We start from the raw sequence: 26,674 nt of genomic DNA, 5'->3' as shown, positions 1-26,674 counted from the left end.
TACGTGGCTCACCTCATCACAAAAGGTTTCTCATCCAGAAAAAAAGAGGTCATTGTTCCCTTCTACTCATCACTCATTAGACCCATTATAGAATACAACACCCCTTTTGGTATGTACCTCACAAGACATCTACAGCAACTGGAAAGGCCACAGAAATACCTCACAAAGAGGATTACTGGCCTCAAACAGATGCCCTACGCAGACCATCTCAAAAAACTCCATCTTTACTCCGTCACATATCGCCTACTCATAGGCGATCTCTGCGTAACATAGAAAGCTATGTCAAACCCAGAGCTGTTGGACATGCTCCACTTAAAGAAATCCCAATCCCTCCGAGCTACATGCTCTAGGGACCTAAACTTTGTCACCACAATAAACAGAACATGCTGGAGGGATAGATTCCTGTCCCAGAGACTTCCCATACTCTGGAACAGACTACCTATCTATGTCAAACAGAGATCCTCATTAGCACTCTTCAAGAAAAATCTTGATGATTGTATGGGAAATAGGAAATTCACCCCAGGGATCATTTCTGTGGCTCTGCTCGACAGGGGAACAGGGAAATAATTTTCTTGGGTAGCAAAAGTCTGGGTACCTTTTTGGCTAAGCTTATATAGGCCCTAGGGCTAATAGCCTAGTACCTACATATGACAGTGCAGTCACTTTCTATGCTGCCTTGCATCTTGGGGAACAACATTTGGAATTAAGTTCCATGCTGCTGTTTTCCCACATAAGTCTGAAATAATTTTTTTCCAGCTCATCAGCAAAAGGAATTTTCCTGCATCCCAAAAGCTGTTTTTTCAGAAAGCATCAAAAGCTGGGGGTGGGATAACCAATTACTTAGTGGCAAAAGAAACCTTATTTTCCCAAAGTGGAATGAAGTATTAAGGCATCCTCTCTGCCCCTTGCTTATTTTATTAATCACCAGAGGCTTTAAAAATAATCCAGCAGGTGCTCATGGTCTACCACTATACCAGCATCTAGGCAGCCATTTTAGCAGAGCTGAAATTTACAAGCCTTTTTATGAAAGTTTCTTATGTCCACTGGGGGGATAGGGGATGCTTCATGCCATTTCTTTACCTCATAGATTAAATGGGTGTTTACGTTGTAGAAGTTCAGGATTGTCTGTATTTCTGCTGTTGTACCCTTCTGCAGGATGCCTAGATGGTAATAGTGGATGTGAAAAAATACTTATTTCCACATTCACTGCCATTGATATCTCAGAAAAATACCTTGTGTTCAATTCAAATTTACATCCCTACTGTTCAGTCAGTAAAAGGTCTAAGAAGTTTTTTCCAGCTGTCTAGCACCTATCTTTCTATCCTGAAGGTAGGAGGGATGCTAGTTTTTTTTTTTTTTTTTTTTAAATTAAGACGACTATCTCCTAAGATGTTAGAAAATACAGTTGATTTTCAGCTGAGATCATGTCTTAAATTTGTAGACTAGAGGAACTGACAAACTGTAAGAAGTCCCAGGCCCTACACAGTCCAGGTACTATGCAGAGTAACACATGTCATGTAACACTATGTCTGTGCCTTAGAAAAAGAGTAGGAAAGTAGTAAATTGTTTTATTCGATTTCAAAAAGTTTTGAATCCTCTTGGTAGGAAGTTGTGGCATACTTCCATATCTGACATATACTGTCAAAGTGAATTTCCAAGTGAGGGTACAGTTATTTTTTTTTTATTTTACTGAAATTAAGTTTGGCTGAAGATGGACATTATATATATATATATATATATATATATATATATATATATATATATATATATATAAAATCTATGAATACATAACAGATAAAAGTATCTACCATCCATTATTAGTGACAGGTTGTGGCTTTCATTTCCACTGGGCTCTAGACACTAGATGTTTTATTAGTATCGCTGACAGGAAGGTAATTTTTTCGTGCGAATGATCACATTGCATTTCCTGCCAGAAGTCATTACACACTTTTATTGCATAAGAGGTGAGTCATACCTGGTCTTTCCTCAACACTATTTAAGCTGTCACATCATCTTCATGTCACTATTTCCAGTGATTAAGTAGAGAAAGGAGCATAAATTGACAGTGTTTGTAACTTGATCACAATAATTTTTGATTTATTACTTTGGCAGGTATCTACCCCCTAACAATTGTCTTTTCCGTGTAATTCTATCCGGCAATTTCACTGTCACTTAAGCTCAAAAATCATCATGACCGCCCCCTGGTTTCTTATGTTAATCTGCTTTATTCATGTAATATTGCAGCAGAAAAATGTGACCTTTTTTTTAATTAATTTGTGGAGGCATGGAAGATACTTACTAAGGAAACAGTCCTTGGTTTGGAGTGATTGTCATTGTATATAGTTGCACATTTCTTGTTTACTACATTTAATTTCTTACCCACGTGTTAGTTTGGGTATTTGTTTTATTTACTTAATCTAATTTTTTTTCTAACTGTGATAGGGTGCTGATCATAAATGACCAGTTTCTGTCTCAAACTTGACAAGATTGAAAAATGCAAACAGATGTAATGTAACACAGACTACATGTGTTGCTGATCATAATGAGCATATTGAGTGTTCGAGACATGCATGCCAAGAAATTTGCCACGGGAGTGAAGCTCTTAAGGTAAATCTTGGCTTCCATGTCGAGAACACACAATTCTTCATTACTATTGGAGATCCGATCATAGTTATTTGTACTGCATGGAGATTTGTCTTCTCCATGCATTACTAGTCAAAAATTAAATAAAAAAATGTAGAGTATTGTGTCAGTTTTGAAAGCCGGTAAGGCAGTGAGGAAGTGGTTGACATCCTTATGCATTCCCCAATCTAAGGGAAGCCGTTTAATTTAAAATGCATCTTTAGCAGAGACGAGTTGAAGCAAAGCTGTTTTATGTCCTGCTGATGCTTTTTTTTTCCGGTCAGTGTGGTCTGCATTTAGTGCAGACCGAACCTTAATGTGTAGGTGGTGCATTTATTAAGCACCACTATAAACATTAGGGTTGGATCTTGTGCTGTAGTAGCACTGAGCCAGCGTATAATTTAGCCAAGCATAATAGGAACACATCATGGACTACAACAGAGTTTTAAGTATGTTAAGTTCATTGTGTCATTTAACATGCTGTTTGGTCATTTCTAATAATGTGTACATGATTCATGTATTTATCGTGATGTTATAAGTTGTTGTTTGTCTTTTGGCTTTTCCCGGTTAGGGGTTGCCACAGAGGAACTCCGGTCCGCTAATGATTGGCAGTTGGTTTTTATGGTGTCTAGTTGCCAGCCCGACGCCCAACCTTCAACAAAGGCACGCACATTCAACGCATGTCTTTCGAATGCCCACTCGACCGCGGGGAGGACATGCAGACTCCATACAGAAGGCACTCCCAACCCAAGCCGAGAATCGAACGGGAGAACCTCTTGTTGTGAGGCAACAACGCTACTGTTGCACCACCGCGGAAGTATCATGATGTTATAAGTTCACAACACAACTATGCTGCAATACTTTTTTTAACTTCCTACTTATGATGTTATAAGTATGAAGTTAAAAAAAAGTATTGCAGCATAGTTGTGTTGTGAACTGTAAAAAGCAGTGAGCTTGTGGGAAATTCAAGTTTTGTCCTTTCTTGATTGAAATAAAATTTCAAGAAAAATAGCTTATTGGTGTTTTTGCTGAACTTGGAAAATGTCTGTAATGTATTTTTGTTTCATGTCATCTTAAAATAATAAGAATTTAAAAATGCAACTGATCGTAAAATAGATCTCCCCATCTCTAAGTTTTGACTGGTTTTGTGACTCAACACCTTTTTGTGAAGTTCAACAGGTGCCCTGGTAGTGCTTTTGAGTAAACAAACACCAGAGATGTTTAGTAAACTTTAATTTTGATGTGGTGTGTGTGTGTGTGTGTGTGTGTGTGTGTGTGTGTGTGTGTGTGTGTGTGTGTGTGTGTGTGTGTGTGTGTGTGTGTGTGTGTGTGTGTTTATCTAAAACTGGGTTCTGTTCTTTCAGTAAATAAGAAATTAGATGCAATACTAAACTGTGGATGGCTTGTTGATTTGTGGATGAAAGTTATATATTATGCTTAACTGACCTGGAGTACTTTCTAGTCCCCCCCCCCCCCAATTCAAAAGCAACATGTTTATAGTTGTAGTGATATAGCACCACCTATGGGGCTAAATAGAATATTGAATCCTGATTTCTGAAGGCCATCATATTCTTAAAATCTAGCTTAGATTTTGAGGGTGTAGTAGTAAAAGTATCCATACCTTTTGTGAGCAATGAATTTGACTTTACATAAAGTTCAATTTGTCTGATTTCACTTTCTTTAAATATTGACTTTTGAGATCCTGAGTTAGGGTGCTTCATATTAGAGGTGAATTGATGGTGGTGTCATGTTTTTCCTGTGTGTGATGCTGTGTAAAATACTTTGTCGATCTTTGTGCCTTGTGTTCTTATCCATCCATCCTCCACCCTTTTTCTCATTTTACACATATATAGACTTTAGAATGAGTTTGTGGTGGTCAATAAGTTTCATTAGTTTATTTCAGTTAACTGTAATCTTTTTTGTTTTTAATTTTTCAAGCAAGCTATATCCATACTAATGAATTCCTGTTAATGAAGTGCTTTTTTATTAACATTTTCTAAGTCATTTGTTTTTTTTCTGTTTTACAGATGATTCTCTGGGACTGGGATCTGAAGCAGTGGTACAAACCTCACTATCAGGTAACTTCTGATGTTCTTGCATGTTTGTCCATGTTAAAAGTGTGAGTCATGTTCAACATGTTTCACTTTGCATTTGCTTATTAATGAAATGAAAAGTAAAATAAAAGCTTCTAAAGATCCCATCTGTTCTTCGGAGTTTAGCATCCTCTGAGTTCCACAAAAATCTCTCTGCGGTAGCTTACCGCCTTTTTCTTTCGGCTGTTCCAATTAGGGGTTGCCACAGCGGATCATCTGTTTCCATTTCTTCCTGTCTTCTGCATCTTGCTGTGTGACACCAGCCACTTGCATGTCCTCTCTCACCGCATCCATAAACCTTATCTTAGGCCTTCCTCTTTTCCTCTTACCTGGCAGCTTCATCCTTAGCATCCTTTTCCCAGTATGCCCGGCATCCCTCCACAGCACATGTACAAACCAACGCAATCTCGCCTCTCTGGCTTTGTCTCCAAACTATCAAACCTGGGCTGACCCTCTAATATGCTTATTCCTAATCCTGTCTACCCTCGTCACACCCAGTGCAAATCTTAACATCTTTAACTCTGCCACATCCAGCTCTGACTCCTGCCTTTTTGTCAATGCCACCGTCTCCAACCCATACAACATAGCTGGTCTCACTACCCTCTTGTAGACCTTCCCTTTCACTCTTACTGGTACTCATCTGTCACAAATCACTCCTGGCACTCTTCTCCACCCACTTCACCCTGGCTGTACTCTCTTCTTCGCCTCTCTTCCACACTTGCCATTACTCTGAAGTGTTGATCCCAAGTATTTAAACTTGCCCACCTTTGCCACCTCTACTCCCTGCATCCTCACAATTCCTCTATCCTCCCTCTCATTCACACACATATATTCTGTCTTAGTCCTGCTGACCTTCATTCCTCTCCTCTCTAGAGCATATCTCCACCTCTCTAGGGTCTCCTCCGGTAGCTTACCTACTCCATGTTAATCTGATTCAGCCAAATGTGTGTTGTGTGTGTGACTCTTATTTCTTTGCTTCTGTCATGAAATGCTTGAGCTACATTTCATCAGTAGACTTAGTTCTCTGTTGGGTTTGTGCTCAGTGTAGGACAGCGTTTCAAAATTGTTTACATTTTTATTTATTTGTATTTAGGACTAATTCTTAATCTTATTTTTTTAACTGGAAATTTTTTGTATATCCCATTGATGTCTTTTCTTATTGTACAATTTATCAAATTAATTTTAGTATTTGAATCTTAAGTTTGCTATTGAACTCATTAGATGTATTTGTAGTGGGAGAGTGGATTTTAATTAGGTCAGTAAAAAAAAAAAGTTCAGATCATGGGTCAAGAGAAGAAGCCAAACTTGGAAGAAGCTGGTTGGTGGTTTTATAGATTCATTCCTACTATTAATATTAGCCTTATAGAAATTGCTAGCTGTGAATTTTAGTAGTAAGTTCAGTAATAACAACAGAATGGTGTGAATTCATTAAAGGAGGGTCTGCTGCAAATCCATGGTGATTTAATGATGAACTGTTGCTCTGTTCAACAAATCCCTTGTAGCTCATAAAACTTTTTGTATATTACAGTGTAGTCATAGTTTCTAGAAAAAACTTCTCTACCGCTAGATCACAAATTCAAAGCCCAGTTAATATTAGAAGAGTCAAAATCTCCTGGAAAAAAAATCATAACCTTTTTTTTTGTCCTGGCAGTAAGGGTCCTTACAAATGTTGGCTTTGTGCGTTGCTTGACTTGGGCTATAGTTTTTTGGATAGCGTGCAGGATGTCCTTCAAGAATGCAACTGCAGTCATAACATATGGGGTTGTCCTGCCTCAGGCAGCCCTCGGTCGGCCGGATTCCAAAGTCTGGGTCCGACGTCGGCTGATGTCGCATTTCTCTCCGACGTCAGAGCGGCTGGAGTACATAAGCATCAGCCGACGCCATTTTCTTCAGTCTTTCTTGCCGCGCGGTGCCCGAAGCAGAAGCAGTTCGCAAGTGCCGGTCGGTCAGCTCCTGTATTCTTCGATTTCGAAGTCATCAAAAAGCTAAGTACCCCGTTGGGGACCTTTTCTTGCCTCAGCCGATGTCAGAAATTACTGAAAAAGTTAACAATTGTCTTTCTTGTGGTAAACAAATACCTCATAAGGATTTCCACTCTTACTGTCTTCCTTGCCTTGGCCCAGACCATTACATCTCGGCCTGTGTAGCCTGTGCTTGCTTCAACAAGTGCACTCTCAGGCGCCGGGCGGAGTTCTCTGAAGATTTTTTCGGCAAAAAATTTGCTTATACAATGCCGTCAGAACTTCCGACATCGCAAACTCCCAAGAAACGAAAAGACCGGGACCGACATCCTCGGCCCGCGTCTACCACCGACTCCACGCCAAAACCTACCGCGAGTGCTCCGGTTCCCCCTGAGATGGTTATTCCACCGCTCCGAACCGAAGACACCGCATTACCGACGACTCCGATTCCGGATATCACTCCGACGCCAGTTATTGATTTTCCTCCGGATACCGAAACCGAGGAAATGCCCGAGACCATTGCTGTAGATAAGGTCACTCCTGCACGTGGAGCTGCCAGGCCTCCTATGGTCATGTCTATTAAGGCCTACACTAGGGCTAAGGCAGCCAGCAAGACCAAGCATCTTACTGCTAAAGCCTTACCTCAGCCTACTCCAGAGACACAAATTATGACTATGGCTGCTGACTTAATTTCTATGATTAGAGGCTCACGGGCTCATCCTGAGAGAGGATCCCAGCCTCCTTCTGATAAAAGGCCCCGGGTTGAACCCTCTGACCCTATCCCTTCAGATGAAGATTCTGAGGACTCTGTCCACTCTGATGGCCAGGAAGAGCTCTTCCAGACCTATGAGGACTCGGATGCAGAGGATTCCATCCCCTCGGCCTCCCCTCCTGAGGATATTTCTTTTGGGGAAGTTCTGCATACCATGAGGGAACATTTCAAGTGGCAAGGCCAGGAATATTCTGATTCCAGAAAGCGCCTTCGGACTTTCCTTAAAAAGCCCCAGCACAGGCCCTTAGCTATTCCTCCTGTGCTTGATGTTTTGGATGATTTATATTCTGACTCTAGTGTTACCCCTGACTCTCTTCCTCCTGCTCCAGCCAAGCCAGACAGGTATTACAGGGTCCCAGAAACACATTCCCATTTATTCAGGGCCCATACTGCTGATTTGGAAACTATTTCTCAGGGGCCTAAAGGTGTTTCAGCTTCCACCTCTAAAAATTCTTTGCCCTCCAACAGGGAAGCTAGGTAATTAGAGAGATGGGGTAAAAAGGTTTACACTTCCACTACTTTATCTATGAGAGCTTTGAATTGCCTTTTTCATATGTTACAATATCAGGATTTCCTGTTAGAAGATTTACAGAAAACATTGGCCTCTCCTGATCCTTTAGACAGGAAGTCTTTGCAGGAAGCTGTACATAACTCTCAGCAAGTAAGCAATCACTTCCTGCAGTGTGGATATGATGCACTGGAAGCTTCTTGTAGGGCAGCTATGACAGGGGCAGTCATTTGTAGACATGCATGGTTAAAAGATCAACCTCTACCAGATCATGTAAAAGCAAAACTTCTGGATGCACCTTTGGAAAAGAACAAGCTTTTTGGTGCTAATGCTAAGGATGTGTTAAAGTCCATCGAGGAAAAAGCAAAATCAGTTCAGATGGTGAAAGATTTCCTCCAGGTTCAACCCCCCAGATTCACTAGGAATTGGCCTTCAAAAAACTGGTCCTTTCCTAATCCTGAAAAATTTCAAAGGGGTAAAAACAGACTTGACCGAGGAAGAGGACAATACAGAGGTCCTTACAGGGGACGACAATGGCAGCCAGCAAACCAAAGAAGTGACACAGGGGTTTCACCTGCCCCACAGCCACAATCTCAATGACTTTCCTCTACTTCCGCCTACCAGGGAACAAATAGAAGCTCCCTTGGGCGGGAAATTATCTCTGTTTACAGACAATTGGCACAGACTGACAAAGGACAAATGGATTTTGGACATTATAGACCTAGGTTACAGGTTCCACTTTCATACCTTACCAAGAAAACAAGGCATGCCAAACCTACCACAAAACCAGAGGGCAGAGGCTATCAAGCAAATCTCTCTGCTGACTCGGATGAAAGCAATAGAAAGAGTTCCACAACAAGAACAAGGCCAGGGGTTTTACTCAAGACTGTTCCTTGTTCCAAGAAAAGAATCTCAATGGAGACCAATACTGGATTTGTCCGCATTAAACACCTTTCTCATAGTACCAAAGTTCAAAATGCTGACTCTACAGCAACTCCTTCCCATGCTGGACAAGGGGTCTTGGCTGATTACTCTGTACCTCAAGGAGGCATACCTGCATGTCCCTATCAGAAACAGCTGCAGAAGATACCTCAGATTTCTTGCAGGGCCAGAGCATTATCAATTCTCAGCATTGCCATTTGGCTTATCTACTGCGCCCAGCGTATTCACAAAATGCCTGGCTTCAGTAATTGCTCATTGCAGGCTCCAGGGGATCCAGATTTACCCGTACCTGGACGACTGCCTCATACAAACGGACGACAAATTGATGTTGACAAAAAACGTGGACTATGTCATACGATTATTTCAAGCTCTGGGATACACAGTCAACTTCCAAAAGTCAAGACTCCAGCCATCCCAGCAAATAATCTTCTTTGGAGCCAAATTAGACACAACCTCTCAAATGGCTTACCTAACAGAAGACAAGCAAGAGAAGTTAACTCATTATTTCAAAGGTTTGGCAAAACTTACCCAGATGACTGCAAGGAGATTCCTACAGGCCCTGGGCTACGTGGCATCCTGCATTCTCCTGGTTCCATTAGCAAGACTACACATCAGAAAGCTTCAATGGTACCTAAAAAGCCTATGGTCTCAGCACAGCAACAACTTAGAGACAACCATACCGTTCATTCCATGCCTACAAAAGGAATTCCTATGGTGGGCCTCGGTAAGCCAGGCAAACACAGGTATGTCATTCAAAAAACCACAGATAACACAGACCATGACCACAGACACCTCAGACCTTGGATGGGGGGCGCACATGGAAGGCAGGTGTATACAAGGACAATGGTCTCCAAAGGAAACACATCTGCACATAAACCAAAAGGAAATGCTGGCAGTAATGCATGCCATCGAGGCCTTTCAACACCAACTTCAGCAAGGCCATTTACTGATACAGACAGACAACACCACTGTGATGTGGTATATAAACAAGCAAGAGGGCACCCATTCTTACCCCCTTTGCAGACTGACAATGCATCTTTGGGAAAAATCACTGAGCCTAAACATTCAGTTACAATCCCAGTTTGTTCCAGGCAAGGACAATGTGCTGGCGGACAGCCTAAGCGGGAATTTCACAGATCCACACGAGTGGAGGTTACATCCGAAGATCTTCACACAGCTCACTTCGACATGGGGCAGGCCAGAAGTAGACCTATTTGCCTCTCACCTCAACCATCATCTAAAAAAATTCTGCTCAAAGACATACCATCCACAAGCTTGGAAAATAGATGCTCTCTCATTCAACTGGAACTTCCTAAAAATCTATGCATTCCCACCTCTGCCACTGATGACCTCAGTATTACTAAAGATCAAAACAGAGAGACCCAAGGGGATCCTAATAGCTCCGGACTGGCCAAGACAACACTGGTATCCACTACTACGGAGCATATGTCACACCAAGAAGTGGGCCCTTCCACAATGGCCTCTACTTCTGACTCAACACAACTTCAAAACAGTGCATCCAAACCTTCAGACACTGCAGCTAACAGCCTGGGAGATCCCATGAATAACCTCAACCTATCTCTCTCCAAGGAAGTTCAGCGGATACTAACAGAGGCTCGAAGACCATCCACCAGAAAGGTTTACTTAGCAAAATGGAAGAGATTCAGCATTTGGAATACCAGCAAGGGACATGATGCATCATTATTGAACATCCCACTCATCCTGGAATATTTGGCAGATATGCTAAAGAATGGACTTTCATATTCTTCCATAAAGATACATGCATCAGCTATTTCAGCTAGATATAACACTGATCCGCCTGTCTTTTCACATCCTTTGCTAAGGCAATTCCTCAGGGGAATCAAGAACATAAAGCCACCAAGAAAGGCTCCAGTGCCAGCCTGGGACCTCAATTTTGTTCTAGAAAAACTGACTTTACCTCCATTTGAGCCAGCAGCTTCAGTTGACTTGCAATTTCTCTCATGGAAGACAGCTTTCCTGTTGGCAATTACCTCAGCAAGAAGGGTTTCGGAACTACAGGCCCTAATGGCAATACCACCATTCATAATTTTCCACAGAGACAGGGTTTCATTAAGGACCAACCCTACTTTTATGCCAAAGGTGGTATCTAGGGTTTCTTTAAATCAAGCTATTCATCTGCCTGCTTTCTTCCCCAATCCTGAGAATAAGGGGGAAAGACTGTTACATACCTTGGACATTCACAGACAACTTCAATACTACCTGGACAGAACCAAGACCAGTAGGAAGTCTGAACAACTTTTTGTAGCTTACGCCTGCAGTCCAAGGAAAAGCAATTTCAAAACAGACTATTTCAAAATGGATTGGACATTGCATCAGATTCTGTTATTCCTTTCATGGAAAGACTGTTCCAGCCAATGTCAGACCACATTCCACCAGAGCTACAGCCACCTATACAGCATTCTTAAGAGGGGTGCCTACTAAGGACATTCTAGAAGCTGCTACATGGAGCTCCGTGCATACATTCTCCAAACACTACAATCTTCCTCTATACTCCAGATCCAGAGCAGGCTTTGCTTGGGCAGTCCTGCAGGGTTTGATTGCCACACCATCTATTTCCTAGAGCATTCCTCCTCCCCCAGCTAAGCTATGGTATTCTACCCATATGTTATGACTGCAGTTGCATTCTTGAAGAACATAGTACAGTTTTGTACCTACCATAAATGTAGATGTCCGATAGATATGCAACTGCAGTCGGATTTTCCCTCCCTCCATACCCCTCTATGCCTAGGGTCCACTCCTATCCCTGTTTCTCTTAGCTGGGGATATCTGTTATGTTGTATCTGTTTATTGCTCATTTATTTGTCTGGAATCCTGTTTTTGTCTTCCAATTTGATTACAGCCTTCCTTGGAGGGCACCTGGCATCTGGGGCAAGAAACACTGAAGAAAATGGCGTCGGCTGATGCTTATGTACTCCAGCCGCTCTGACGTCGGAGAGAAATGCGACATCAGCCGACGTCGGACCCAGACTTTGGAATCCGGCCGACCGAGGGCTGCCTGAGGCAGGACAGCCCCATATGTTATGACTGCAGTTGCATATCTATCGGACATCTACATTTATGGTAGGTACAAAACTGTACTTTCACTCTTAAGGAGGAATATAATTTTCCTTTTGTTAATTTGGTTGGTATCTTTTCAGGATGCACATATAAAATAGTTCTTACATAGGGCTAAGTCTTTGTGTAAAGGTGTTAATACATTTAGCCAGAAGTTAAGTAGTGCGTCTGGACATAGGGTTTTCTATTTAGGATCTTCTCTTTCTTTCGTTTCAGTTTCTCTAGCTGTTACTTCAGATTATTTCATATCCTGCAAATTTGATCTGCTTACTGTTTCTTTTACTACTTTTGCTCATTTGGCATCTTTGTTCTACAGGCTATTCATAAACATTTCTCCAGAACATGTCTAGTTCTTCTTTTTGATTGAGTTTGTGATGCCCCACCACTGGACTGGTAATCAAGGAGCCTCAATCCCCACCACTGGCAACAGTGATGGACGTACATTGGGAGGATGACAAGGTACACACACACTGTTTGCAGATGCAATTCTCTGCATCAAGTGCAGTTTCCCTTAAGAGCACACGGAGACCACAGTCATGCTGTGGCTGGTTTCTCCCTCTTTCTCCAGATCCCCAATAAGACTCCTAACTGGCACAGCTATAGAGTTGAGATCTCAGCTAAGTGGCCAAGCCAAGACCTCCAGCATCCACTCTGTCCAACCAGTTCTTCGTGTCCCCTGACAATGCACTGTTTGAGGTTTGATTTACACAGACACAGACACACACACACACACACACACACACACACACACACACACACACACACACACACACATCCCTGGGAAAGGCTGGCACAGGTTTACTAGCCATGCCCTCTTTTGCCCAGACTATAAGGTAGTTCTCACTGCCACTGGCCAGCTTCTTATCAGGTACTTTAAGGACCTTAACAAAGGGCATCCAATCTTACTGTGTAATGTTACTATAAGTACATATAGTAGTTTGACCAAGAGTAAGGCTATTAGGAGTGGCCCACAGTGTCACCAAATAAATATGCAAGTACCCTCAGAACATAAGTATATCTACACAGGTCAACCACAATGAAAGGTTTAAATGTATTTAATAATAAATAAAAGAACAAATCAATACTAAATATATATTTACAGTGACAGGGTTCAAAATCACAGGAAATATTTAAAACAACATTGCAGGACAGTCTCAAATAAATAAATGAAAAATATCTAAGCTAAGCTTTGCTATATTCCTGACTATATCCAAGAGAATTGCTCTACCAAAGTTAAGTTACTTCCAGAGCAAGGCAGTTGTGGTGAATGGATCTTCTCTAGTTGTCACCGGGTCAAACACAGACTACAGAATGCTTTCTCTCTCTGAGACTACTCCAATTAATATCTCAAATATTACTGCTGGGGGTAGCTTGCATAATGATATTTCTTGTCATTTGACTCTATCCCAGGTGAAACCCCCACTGCTGGAATCTAGCAGTATTTAGCATCTACCTGTGAAAATACATAGACCTCAGATCTGTGGCAAATGCTGTAAGTCATAAAACAATAAAACATGTTTGAGACAATACAGAAAGCTTCTCAGCACAGGCATTATGTCTATAGCTGCCATAAAGTAGTTTAATTTCAGCTATTTTTCTGAAATTTACTAGACTGAGATTGTTGACCTCCTGTATCACAGCATCCACTGTTAAAAATACATTCATCTAAACAGTTACAATAGTGTATGCACATTTCTGTTCTCTTCCAGCAGGGCACACTGTGGATACATCTTTTAGTGCAGTATTTTACAAAATTATTTTTTTAACACGTCTGTACAAGCAAGTTAGATATATACATGAAACTCTGTTCTAATACATTTGTAATACAAACATCTTATATGACTCATGGTGATATTCACAAATGACATATAATTATTTGCAAAATTCCAGATAGCTGTGCTAGCAGTATCTCCCTTTGTCACCCCCCCTCTAAGACTCAAGCTAGTTTTTCAAGTGACCCTTGAAAAACGTTGTTTGAGAGGGATGAGCCTATCTGGGAATAGCATACCCCATTCCTTTTCTTGAGAGACCATCTGTGTTTGCATTGCTGAAACCACTGTGGGAGTTGCACGGTCCTATCGTATGCCTGCAACCATAGGCTCCACCTTAGTAACTTGGCATTTTGCAGGCTGGCTTGATGTAGCCATGTTAAGGGATTGTGGTCTGTACCTAGAGTGATGCAGATAAGGCTGAAGTTTCTGCAGTGCCCACACTATGGCTAGACATTCCTTTTCTACAGCTGCATAGCATTCCTCCCTGGGTTGGAGCCTATGGCTGAGGTATACCACTGGGTGCTCTTCTCCCTCTGAGGAAACCTGGCTGAGTACAGCCCATACCCCATGGTTTGATGCATCCACCTGCACAACAAATTCTTTACTGTAACGTGGACTGGCTAACACAGGGGATCCTCCCAAAGCTCCTTTAAGCTTGTGGAATGCCTGCTCACATGCTGGGGTCCATACTACCTTATCTGGCCTGTTTTCCTTGTCTGGTCTGTGAGGGGAGCAGTTATGGAAACTATGATTGGGGAAAAACTTTCTGTAGTACCCTGCTGTCCCTAAGAATGCCCTCAACTGCTTTTTGATAACAGGAGCAGGCCATTCCTGAATGGCTTCCACTTTGGCAGGTTGTGTTCTGACCTTACCACTCCTCACTCTATGTCCCAGGTAGGAGATCTCTGCCATACCTACCTGACACTTAATGGGCTTAATGGTCAACCCTGCCCTCTGTACTCTGTTAAGCACATCCTGGACATGCTGTAGGTGCTCTTGCCAGGAATGGCTGTAGATGGCAATATTGTCCAGGTAAGCAAGGGCAAAATCTCCTGCTAAGATATAATCTTGTCAGCCTCTGAAAGTTGCTGGGGCATTTTTCATCCCAAAGGGCATCTTTGTGAACTCATACAAGCCGAAAGTAGTCACAAAGGCTGACCTCTCTCTGGTGTTGGGAGGCAAGGGCACCTGCCAGTAGCCCTTGGTAAGATCAGTACCGGTAAGATACTTAGCCCCACCCAGCGGCTCTAGGGCGTCATCTGTCCTAGGCATGAGGTAAGCATCTGACATTGTGACCATTTAATTTCCTGTAGTCCACACAGCACCTGATGCTGCCATCCTTCTTTGGTACCAGCACCACTGGGGAGGTCCAGGGACTGATGGACTCCTGGATTACCCCCTAATTTCAACATCTCCTGTATCTCCTCCCTCAGAGTCTGTCTGACTTTGTCAGGCACCCTATAAGGGACCCGCTTAATAGGCCTTTTGGGTCCTGTGTCTACATGGTGTTACACTAGGTGGGTGCACCCTGGTTTCCCAGTGAACATGCACCCAAACTCCTGTAACACTGCTTGGAGTTCTCGAACCTGGGTAGGGGATAGCTGCTGGGACATTGCTACCCTTTCCACCGAGGTGTCAGTTTGAGCCTCATTGAGAAGATCAGTCACCAGATCCCGTCAGTCGACTTCTGTCATCCACTGCAAATACTCAGGGCTAGGGCCTCTCTATCATGGCAAGGTTTCATCATGTTAACATGGTACATTTTGTACCCCTGCCTCCTGCCTAGCAGTTCTAATTTTAGTTAACATCACTGACCCTCCTTACCACATTGAAGGGTCCCTCCCAAGCTGCCTGCAACCTTTTGTCTCTGACAGGAATGAGAACCATAACCTTTTGCCCCACAGCATACTCTCTAGCTCAAGCATTCCTGTCATACCAGACCTTTTTCTGTTGTTGAACTTCTGCCATGTTCTTCTGGGCCAAGCCCCACAAGTTCCCTGAGCCTTGTTTTGAGATTTAGGACATATGCCACAACAGACTCCTTGTGGTGTTCACACTCACCCTCCCACCCATCACGAATCAAATCTAGAGGTCTCCTCAGCCTGTGCCCATACTGCAACTCAAAGCTTGAAAAACCTGTGGATTCCTGGGGCACCTCTCTGTAAGCAAACAGATGGGGTAGATATTTGTCCCACTCCCTCTGAAACTGGTGTGCAAATGACCAGAGCATGGTCTTTAGTGTAGAGTTTAACCTCTCCACCAGGCCATTAGTCTGGGGGTGGTCCTTATAGGTTCATAGATTAGTATTAGGCTATTGGCCCTAGGGCCAATACAAGCCTAACCCTAACAGTTCCCTGGCTATTTCTATCCAGGACATTTACTTCCCTGGTCCCCTGTCTAGCAGAGTGACTGACATGATCCCCGGGGTGAATTTCCTATCTCCCATCCAGTTGTCAAGGTTCCTTTTGAAGAGGGCCAAAGAGGCGCTCTGTTTGACATGTATGGGCAGTCTATTCCAGAGTGTGGGTAGTCTGTGGGACAGGAACCTATCCCTCCAGCATGTTTTGTTCATTGTGATGACTAAGTTTAGATCCCTGGAGTGCGTGGCTCTGAGGGACTGAGATTTCTTTAAGTGTAGCATGTCCAACAGCTCTGGGTTTGACATGTCCTTATATGTTAAGCAGAGATTGCCTCTGAGTAGACAATATGCGACAGAGTATAGCTGAAGTTTTTTTAGACTGTCAGCATAAGGCATCTTCTTTAGGCCTGTGATTTTTTTAGTGAGGTATTTCTGCAGCCTTTCCAACTGTTGCAGGTGTCTCGTGAGGTACATACCAAACTGGGTGGTGTACTCTATAATGGGTCTAATGAGGGATGAGTACAGCGAGACAATGACCTCATTTTTTCTGGATGAAAAGCCCCTAGTGATGAGATGTGCCACATAGAATGATTTCCTGACTGTTATGGTGATGTGTTTATCGAAGGTGAGACCACTGTCCACCTGTGTCCCTAAGTCCCTTATCACAATTTTGGTGATGTTCTTCATTCCACATTGCTGCAGTCCTAACCATTGGGTAGTCCGCTGTCCCAGTCGGCCCGAATACCAAAGTATATGGCTGACGTCGGTCAAGGTGCATTAGTCTGACGTCAGGACGTCAGGGTACTAATGCGCATGACCGACGTCATATCCTCAGTCTTTTTTGCCGCATGGTCCGATGCAGAATCAGTTTTGCGAGTGCAGGTTGGCGTTCTGAAATTTTCTGAAGTCGGAGTTTCAGACCGAATCAAAGTTGGCTAAGTACCCCGTTGGGGAATATTTTGGTTTTTTCTTGCCTCAGTATTTAACCGGATGTCAGAAAAAGTGAATAACTGTATTTCTTGTGGGAAACAGATACCTCATAGGGATTACCATACCTTGTGTATACCTTGTTTAGGGCCTGAGCACGACGTTGTTGGATGCCGCTCTTGTGCTAGATTTAACAAACGCACTATTAAGAGAAGGTTAGACTGTGCCAGGTTAGTTTTTGGGAAGCGTTGTAATTATAAAATGCCGTCGGATGCTCCGACGCCCGCTTCGTCCAAAAAGCGCAAGGACAAAGCAGCAAAGCCTAGAGTGGAAGAACCGACAGTCCCGGACGTCGGTTCTTTAGAAGGCTCAGTGGAGCCGGAGGTTCTGCCAGGAGTTTCTTTGGAGTCTCAGGGAGAGACTTTACTGTTACAGGATGTGTCCTCTCAGGAGGTAGGCCAGGCTGAAGGGGCTTCTCAGGTGGCTGTTCTTCCCTCTCTTCCTAAGGTGGTTAGAGCCTCCCCTTCTGTTTCCAAGGCTTCTTTGAGAGGCAGGCCAGGTTTATCTTCAGTGGGGGTTTCTCCTAGCTCTTCAGGATCTTTGCCTAAGATACATATGCTTAAAATGGCAGAGGATTTGATTACTATGATTAGAGGTTCTATGCCCCCTCCTGATAAGAGGCCTAGGGTGGAACCTGAGTTTGAGAGTTTTGAGCAGTGTTCGGAGGCTTCTGAGTCTTCGGCTGAAGACTTGCAGGAGTATCCTCCTTATTCTGATTCTGATGTGGATGATTCTACTCCTTCAGCTTCTCCTCCTGAGGATTTTTCATTTTCAGAGACTCTGCATTCCATGAGGGAGCATTTTAAATGGGAAGGTCAAGATTTCTCTGATTCCAGGAAGAGGCTTAGGGAATTCTTGTTTTACCCCAGCATAGGCCTTTAGCTATACCTCCTGTTCTGAATGTGGTGGAAGATGTTTTTGCAGAGGCTTCCTGAACCCTGATTCTTTGCCTCCTGCCCCAGTTAAACCGGATAGGTACTATAGGGTGCCTGAAGCTCATAAGTATCTTTTTAAGAGTCCTAGGGCAGACCCGGAAACTGTCTCTCAGGGGCCTAAAGGTGTTAAGGCTTCTGTTGTTAAAAATCCTGTTCCTCCTGATAAAGAGGCAAGGGCTTTGGATAGATGGGGAAAGAAAGTGTATACTACTTCCACTTTAGCCATGAGGGCGTTGAATTGCCAGTTTCACATGTTAAAATATCAAAATTATCTCCTTTCACAATTGAAGTCTAAGGTGGATGCTCTGGCAGAAGGTATTGAGTGTAAAAAGTTGTAGGATTTAGTTCATGTGTCTGAACAGGTGGGTAAGCATTCCTTGCAATGTGGTTTTGATGCTGTGCAGGCCTCCTCGAGGGTGGCTGCCACTGGTTCTGTTCTTCGTAGGCACGCCTGGTTGAGGGATCAGAATTTAGCTGAGCATGTTAAGACAAGGATTTTGGATGCTCCTTTACAGTCTGACGTGTTGTTTGGTTCGCCTGTGGAAGCAGTTTTAAAGAAAATGGAGGACAAGGCTAAGTCTATGCAAACTGTTAAAGATTTTTTGCAGGTGCAGCCTCCGAAGTTTAGTAGAAATTGGCCTACTAAGGGATGGACATATCCTGCTTATGATTCCCAGTCTAGGGGTAGGTCTAGGCGTGGTAGGGGCAGAGCTCAAGGTTCTTTTAGGCCTAGAACAGGGAGTTCACCTGCTCAGACTTCTGGTGAGGGCAGGGGTCAGTCCTTTCGTAAACAGACCCAATGACCTACCTTTTCAGCTGCCAGTACATTCTTGTCTGACAGCACCTTTGGGAGGAAGGCTGGCTCTTTTCAAAGAAAATTGGGATTTAATTACCCAAGACAGATGGGTTTTGGATATCATTCACCACGGTTACAGGTTTTATTTCCATACCTTACCTCCTTTCAAAGGCATGCCAGACATTCCTCCTCTACAAAGAAAAGAGGCTCACAAGCAAATTTCTCTGTTACTCCAAATAGGGGCCATTCAGCCAGTTCCTGTGCCAGAAAGGGGCCTAGGATTTTATTCTCGCCTGTTCCTAGTACCAAAGAAGGGGAACACGTGGAGACCAATTTTGGATTTATCTATCCTCAACACTTATCTGGACATTCCCAAGTTCAAAATGTTGACGTTACAACAGCTTTTACCTCTGCTGGGCAAAGATCACTGGATGGTAACTTTAGATCTCAAGGAGGCTTACCTTCATGTGCCTATCAGACTAAGTTGCAGGAAGTATCTGCGTTTTCGAGCTGGAAATTCCCATTATCAGTTCTCTGCATTGCCCTTTGGCTTATCTACTGCCCAGAGTATTCACAAAGGTTCTGGCTCCAGTGATAGCTTACTTCAGGCTAAAAGGAATTCAAATCTATCCTTACTTGGACGACTGCCTGATTCTGGCTCAAGAAAAGGAAGACCTTTACAGCATTTGGAATATGTGATAGCAGTGCTAAGATGCCTAGGGTATTCTGTGAACGAAATAAAGTCCAGTCTAGTACCCTCTCAAGACATGTGCTTTCTGGGTGTGAGACTGAATACAGCAGCCCAGATGGCCTTTTTAACCCCGGACAAACAAAAGAATCTTTCCATTTACTTCCATCAACTATCTCTTTAGTCCGGGCTGACTGCAAGGACAGTCCTTCAAGCCTTAGGGTTCATGGCATCTTGTATTCTGGTGCTTCCCAATGCCAAACTGCATATGAGGAAGCTGCAATGGTATCTCAAAAATGTATGGACACAGCACTGCCAGGATTTGGACACTGTCATTCAAATAATACCTTGCATTCAACAGGAATTTTTGTGGTGGGCTCAGGAATGTCACCTAAACAAGGGACTCTCTGTGACCCGGCCAGAGGCGAGTCAGATTCTAACGACAGATGCCTCAGACATTGCTTGGGAGCTCATCTAAATGGAAAGTGGATACAAGACAAGTGGCCTGCCAGACTACAGCATCTACATATCAACATGAAGGAGATGTTAGCAGTCCAGTTTGCATTAAGGGCTTTCAAGGAGTTACTTCTTCCAGGGCAGGTGTTGATTCTAACAGACAACACAACTGTCATGTGGTACATCAACAAACAAGGGGAACACATTCTTACCCGTTGTGCAGGCAAGCAATGATTTTATGGGAGACTGCGCTCAGCTTGCAACTAACTCTTCAGGCAAGGTTTCTGCCGGAGCACAGAACTCCTTAGCAGATGTGTTAAGCAGACAAATCATGGATCCCCACAGTGGAAACTGGATCTTCATGTATTTCGAAATTGACAGTGTCATGGGGAACTCCAATCATAGATCTGTTCGCTTCTCCACTAAACCACCAGCTGCCAAAGTTTTGCACAAAGAGGTTTCATCACACAGCTTGGAAAGTGGATGCTCTTTCTTTCAGTTGGAAAAATCTTCATGTGTATGCCTTTCCACCTCTGCCTCTTCTCCCAAAGGTGCTCCTAAAGGTCAGACAAGACAAGCCAAGGATGATTTTAATAGCTCCAGATTGGCCTCGGCAACACTGGTACCCATTACTGAGGAGTCTGGTAAGGAAGCCTCCATGGCCTTTACCTTTGATTCCACACCTGTTGTCTCAGAGGGACGGTCACCTGCTCAATGTCAAGCTTCACTCTCTTCATCTAACAGCCTGGCATATTCTGTTTTGAAACACAGCAGGTCTCAACTTCCTCAACAAGTTTTAAATGTGATTATGGAAGCCAGAAGACCTAGTACAAAGAAAGTGTACGCAGAAAAATGGAAGAGATTTTTATTTTGGAGTGCAGCAAAGAATTTGGAGATTTCTGAGCCTAATTTGAGTGTGGCTCTTCAATATCTTACTGAGTTATTGGACAAAGGTTTGTCTTTCTCTTCCATTAAGATTCATGCTGCAGCAATTTCAGCTCACTATGATTGTGTCCCACCATTGTTTTCGCATCCTTTGTTTAAGCAATTTCTTAGAGGGGCAAAGAATATAAGACCCCCACGTAGAGCTCCTACTCCTGCTTGGGATCTCAATTTTGTGTTGGAGAAACTTACTCTACAACCTTTTGAGCCTGCGGCTACTGCTGAATTGAAATACTTGTCATGGAAGACTGCTTTTTTGTTGGCCATTACTTCTGCAAGAAGGGTTTCTGAATTGCAGGCCCTTATGGCGGTAGAGCCTTTTTTGATTTTCCATAAGGATAGGGTATCATTACGTACTAATCCTTCTTTTATGCCTAAGGTGGTTTCTAGTGTGGCTTTAAACCAAACTATTCATTTGCCTACTTTCTATGCAGATCCCCAAAATAAGGGGAAAAGATTTTGCACACTTTAGATGTACACAGGCAGTTGCGTTATTATTTAAGCAGGACTAAGGATTTTAGGCAGTCTCAGCAGTTGTTTGTTTCTTTTGCTTTGAGTTCTCAGGGCAAGCCTGTGTCAAAACAAACTATTTCTAAGTGGATTGGGTTTTGCATTGCATTTTGTTATTCCCATCATGGCAAGGAGATTCCAGCTGGGATTAGGCCTCATTCCACTAGGGCTACTGCCACTTCAACAGCATTTCTAAGGGGGGTGGCAACTAAGGATATTTTGGAGGCAGCTACTTGGAGTTCAGTGCATACTTTCTCTAAGCATTACCACCTTCCTCTCTACTCTAAATCTAGGGCTGGTTTTGCCACAGCTATTTTGCAAGGCATGTTGACAGCTCCTGCTTCCTTATGATTTGCCAGCCTCCCTTACCCACCCAAATACTCAGCCCTTGTAAGTCTTAAACACAGGACCCTGCACACCATAGCCACAGTAATTTACCACTAAGCCATTTGAGCGGACTGTAATTTTCTCCTACTCCAGCTTGGTGAGTGAGACATCAGTGTGCCTGACTCTGACTATGGAGTCACCTATGACTAAAAGTGTTGGGTCTGTTGTCTGCTTTGGGATTCTACCCAATGGTTAGGACTGCAGCAATGTGGAATGAAGAACATAGTACAGTTTTGTACCTACCATAAATGTAGATGTTCGAGGATCCACATTGCTGCAGTCCAATTTACCCTCCCTCCTTCCCCTCTGTGTTTAGGGGTGGTTGTGTGGGTGAGGTTATACTCTTGTAATTTTGTATATATTGTACATATTTTTGGTGCAGGAGTGTTTGGTGTTTTTGGTTTTGGCCTTGTCTTTTTAGGGTCTTCTGACATCTGGGGCAAGAAAAGACTGAGGATATGACGTCGGTCATGCGCATTAGTACCCTGACGTCCTGACGTCAGACTAATGCGCCTTGACCGACGTCAGCCATATACTTTGGTATTCGGGCCGACTGGGACAGCGGACTACCCAATGGTTAGGACTGCAGCAATGTGGATCCTCGAACATCTACATTTATGGTAGGTACAAAAGTGTACTTTTAGTGTACTGCCACTTATGTGGTAATTCATGGGTACATGGTTTTTCCCAAAGAGGATAACTATACATTGTTTGGCATTGAGCTTGGCTCTGGCACCAAGCATCTGTGTCTGTATGGTTCTTTTGTAGAATATCCACATTACTTGGGGATTTGATAATTCCTCCCAGTTTGCAGTCATCTGTGAACTTTGTTAGCCAGAGTCCGTTGGTGTTCGCCTGTACTTCGGAGAAGTAGATGCCAAACAAGAGCAGTCCCAGGACTGAATCCTGTGGTACTCCACCTGTCACTTGTCTGGAGCTGGATTTGGAGTCAGCTACTTTTGCAGTATGGGTTCTGTCAACCATTTTGCGACCCATCGAGTGACTTTGGGATTAATGCCCAGCTTAGTAAGTTTATCTATGATTCCAGAGTGGAGGATGATGTTGAAGGCCTTGGCGAGATCCAGGTAGGCTGTGTGGACCATCTTACTCTCATCCATGGCTCTGGAGAATGATTTGAAGAAGTCAGTCAGGTTGAGGAAACAAGATTGGGCCTTCACAAAACCAAACTGGGTGGGGTCCAGTGTTTGAAAGTTGCCAATGTCTTAGTTTATAAGTTCCATGATAATGCATTCTATGGCTTTGCAGATCAGGCTTGTCAGGCTGATGGGATGATAGTTCCTGGGGTCCAAGGTGGATCCCCCCTTGTGGAGTGGGATAACTGTAGCTGTGCACCACTCACTGAGCATGAAGCCTGAGGTGAGGCTATGATTAAAGATGACACTTAGGTGAGGTGCCAGTTCATTTTCTAGTTCATGTAGTGCACAGCTGCCGGGATGTTGTCTGGTCCCATGGATGCTGTATTCTTGGCTTTGGAGAGTTTTTTTTTAACCTGTGTGGCCATGATTGCCGGTGTTTGGCAATCTTTTGGTATTGAGATGGGCCGTTTAGGGGGTGAGAGGGGGGTGATGTTGGCACTGAATTGATCTGCCAGGAATATTGCCAATATCCTTGGGATCAGTATATTTAGTACCATTCTGTTGTAGCTCGGAGCAGATCTGAGCATTACTATTTAGATTCTTGACATAACTATAGAATGCCTTGTGGTTGTCCTTAGAATCTTTGGCAGTTTTATTTTCTTAACTAGCTTTGGAGGATTTTATGAGGGATCTCAGCTTCTTACTGAGGCTGGTAAGGGAGTTTTTTTGTATCCTGGTATTTTCCTCTTTTCTGCAACAGTTTCTTCCTCTTGTTGCATAACTTGTTTATGGCAGGGGACCACCAGATTGGCTTCCTTTTTTTGGAGGAGAGTGTCTTGGTTCTGTTTGGAATGGCACGATTTATGCACGCATGGATATGCTTGTACAGTGCCTTAGTGTAGGATTCAGCAGTCCAACTTTCAGTTCCCGTCGGCATGGGTGTTGTGAAGTTTGTCACGTCTGACTTGAGTAGCATGAAGTTGGCTTTGGAGAAGTTTTTTGTGAAAGTTTCCATACTGGAGGGGGGTGGGGTGGGATGTGGATGTCAAGGTTGATTAGCTTATGGTCAGACCTGATCAGGGAGGGGGTGACCACTGGTGTGGAGCATCGATCTCCCATGTTGGTAATGACCAGGTCAAGGATATTTGAGCACCTGGTTGGACAATGGATTAGTTGATCCAGGGCGTTAGAATTTTTGAATTCCAAAAAATCGTCCCAATTAATGGCAGGGTAGTTGAAATCACCCATTGTTAAGGTGTTAGGTTGTATCTTAATATTTCCCAGTATGTTTAGAAAGGTGTTGTGAGAATCTTGGGGCATGGTGGGGGATCTGTAGCAAGCTATAAATTGGATTTGAGTCTTACCTAATGTTAGTTGTACCTGTAGTATTTCAGATGCATTGTGTTGGGCAACTAGCCTGGAGGTGTGAATATCCTTGGTGAATACGGACACTCCACCACCTTTAGTGTTTCGGTCCTGGTTTGGTGGCCGAAAAGTGTGGTAAGAGTTGTAAACTGGTATTGTGAGAGTGCTCTCTGGAGCCTTGAACCAGGTCTCAGTTACTGCACAGATATCGAAGTTCTCCATTTTTAGGAGTGCCTCGAGAGAGTGCATTTTGAGGTTTAGACTTTAGCATTGAGTAGCATTACCTTCAAATTTTGCATGCTTTTATCTGTTACGGCAGCGGTTTTGTCATTTGAGCCTTGCCTAAAAAAGGCACTATGGGGTTGGCAAGAGCCTTGGCCAGTAACCTGAATCCCAGGGGCGACAGGTGCAGACCATCTCTGGCAAAGCATTGTGGTTTGTCGATCATGTCATCCCAGGTAGATAGATACTGGATCCCCTTTGAATGACACCAGAAGCTTAGCCAGTTGTTGAAGTCAGTCATTTTGTCCTTATACTGTGGTATCATTCTGGGTGAAGGCATACCTGCCTGGGCCACATGATCCGAGAGTTCCTCCATGTCTCTTTTCATGTAGTCCAGGGAGGTACGTTTCAAGTCATTCACTCCAACATGGACAATGACAGAGTCGTATTTGTACTTGTTGTGGAGTGACATGAGTGCATGTGTTATGTGGCAGATCCTGGCTCCAGACAGGCAGGTTCATAGATTAGTACTAGGCTAACTACCCTTATGGGCCATTTTCAGCCTAGCCAATTACACCATGTGAGAATCAAACCCTGCACCTTATGTTTGTAAGGTAAACACCTTAACCATTATTCCAACCTCCCACCCAAATACTCAGCCCTTGTAAGTCTTAAACACAGGACCCTGCACACCATAGCCACAGTAATTTACCACTAAGCCATTTGAGCGGACTGTAATTTTCTCCTACTCCAGCTTGGTGAGTGAGACATCAGTGTGCCTGACTCTGACTATGGAGTCACCTATGACTAAAAGTGTTGGGTCTGTTGTCTTGCCTTAGGGGCTGTTGTTGGGTGGCATACTGATGTTTTGAGCTGTGTCTCACTTTGGTTGTGATTGGTGTTTGCGTATCAGCTTCGGAGGTCCTTGTTGCTTGGGCAGGTTAATGTTAAGGGCCTCTGCATATGTGGGTTTAGTGTTACTATGTGTGGGTATTGGTGGTGTGGGTTTTGAAGGGCTTTATGTTGCTTGAGGTATAGTGCAGGTGTTATCCTTCTCTTGACTGTCTAGCACAATCTTGGCTTGAGAGAGCTTTGCTTCCAGTTTGGTTACGTAAGTGCATCTCTCGCAGGTTGTAGTGTTGGGTGGTAGGAGGAAAGGGTTGTCTGTGTACATGAGGCCATTGCTGCATTGCCCCAGTATGCCCAGATTCACCAGGTGGACAGGAGAAATCACCGGAAGCTGACCCTTGGACATGCCTGGTTTGGCGGTTTTTGTAGAGTACAAGAGCTGTTTTTCCTTACCTTGACAAGGTACTTTGCAATTATAGGCTGTTTAGTGCATACGATTGATTTCGCCTTATATACAAGGAGAGTTGAGTGCTTGTATCAGGTTAAGGCTTCCTAGTGCTTTCCTGCAGATTATAGAGCAAGTGCTAGTCACAGGGATTCAGATTTTAGTGCTACTACTGGGAAACCAGCTAGTTCTAAGGGAAAATTTGAAGAGCAGCCTTTCTGGCACCGGGACTAGTTTAACCTTAACCCCGCATGCCTTAAGCCAGAAAGTTGAAAGGGATAGAAATCTGCCCCAAATGGCCAATAAAATTACAATTTCAGAGCTGGAAACCACTCCTCTAGCATTAAGCTGTACAGTGCTTACTCCTCTCATGAGTAAGCAGTAGGACCTCCCTCTACCACAGCAAGGTCTGTATAGCTCTGAATACAGAAACTGAAGTCCAGAAACCAACAAAGCCTGGGATCTGGACTATACTAGTTAGAAAAGGCAGGAAACGAGCAAAGAAGATGGTATGTTTTTGTTTTTTTGTTTTTTTTTAGTTAAAACAGGCTAAAACAATCCAGTAATACAGTAAATAAGCACAAAAAGGCTAACACACTCGAGTGTGTAGCCTTCAACAGTAAATGCAATTTAAAACTTTGCAAAATTAATAATTTAAACTTCTAAAATAAAGCAAGGCAAGTGCACAAACTGAAAAACTATTTAAAAGGCAGAAATATAGTAGAATAAGTAGCTAGTCTACTTTTAAAGCTTTCCGAGAAGTGCAGTTAACAAAAACTATCAAAATCAAAAAAATCGAGCAGTTTAAGCCAAAAGTACTTGCAGTTAGCGCAAAAAGTCTCTCTCTTGTTTCTGGTGCTGTAGTAGTCT

At 43.3% G+C, this 26,674-nt stretch overlaps 1 protein-coding gene across 1 annotated transcript in view; it reads left to right on the top strand.

Moving 5' to 3' along the window:
• The window catches only part of PDE3B (phosphodiesterase 3B), a 1,918,808-nt gene that overhangs the window by 897,242 nt on the left and 994,892 nt on the right, over window positions 1-26,674 (top strand). Inside the window, exon 2 of the mRNA XM_044082789.1 lies at window positions 4,650-4,700. Within this exon, the coding sequence (XP_043938724.1) occupies window positions 4,650-4,700 (51 nt within the window). The remainder of the gene's footprint in view (window positions 1-4,649; window positions 4,701-26,674) is intronic.

This window comes from Protopterus annectens, chromosome 9.part0 (assembly GCF_019279795.1).
Source record: "Protopterus annectens isolate FY-2018-M chromosome 9.part0, PAN1.0, whole genome shotgun sequence".
Lineage (NCBI taxonomy): Eukaryota > Metazoa > Chordata > Ceratodontiformes > Protopteridae > Protopterus > Protopterus annectens.
Note: the sequence above shows the minus strand (reverse complement) of the source record. Positions and strands in the feature narration are given on the sequence as shown.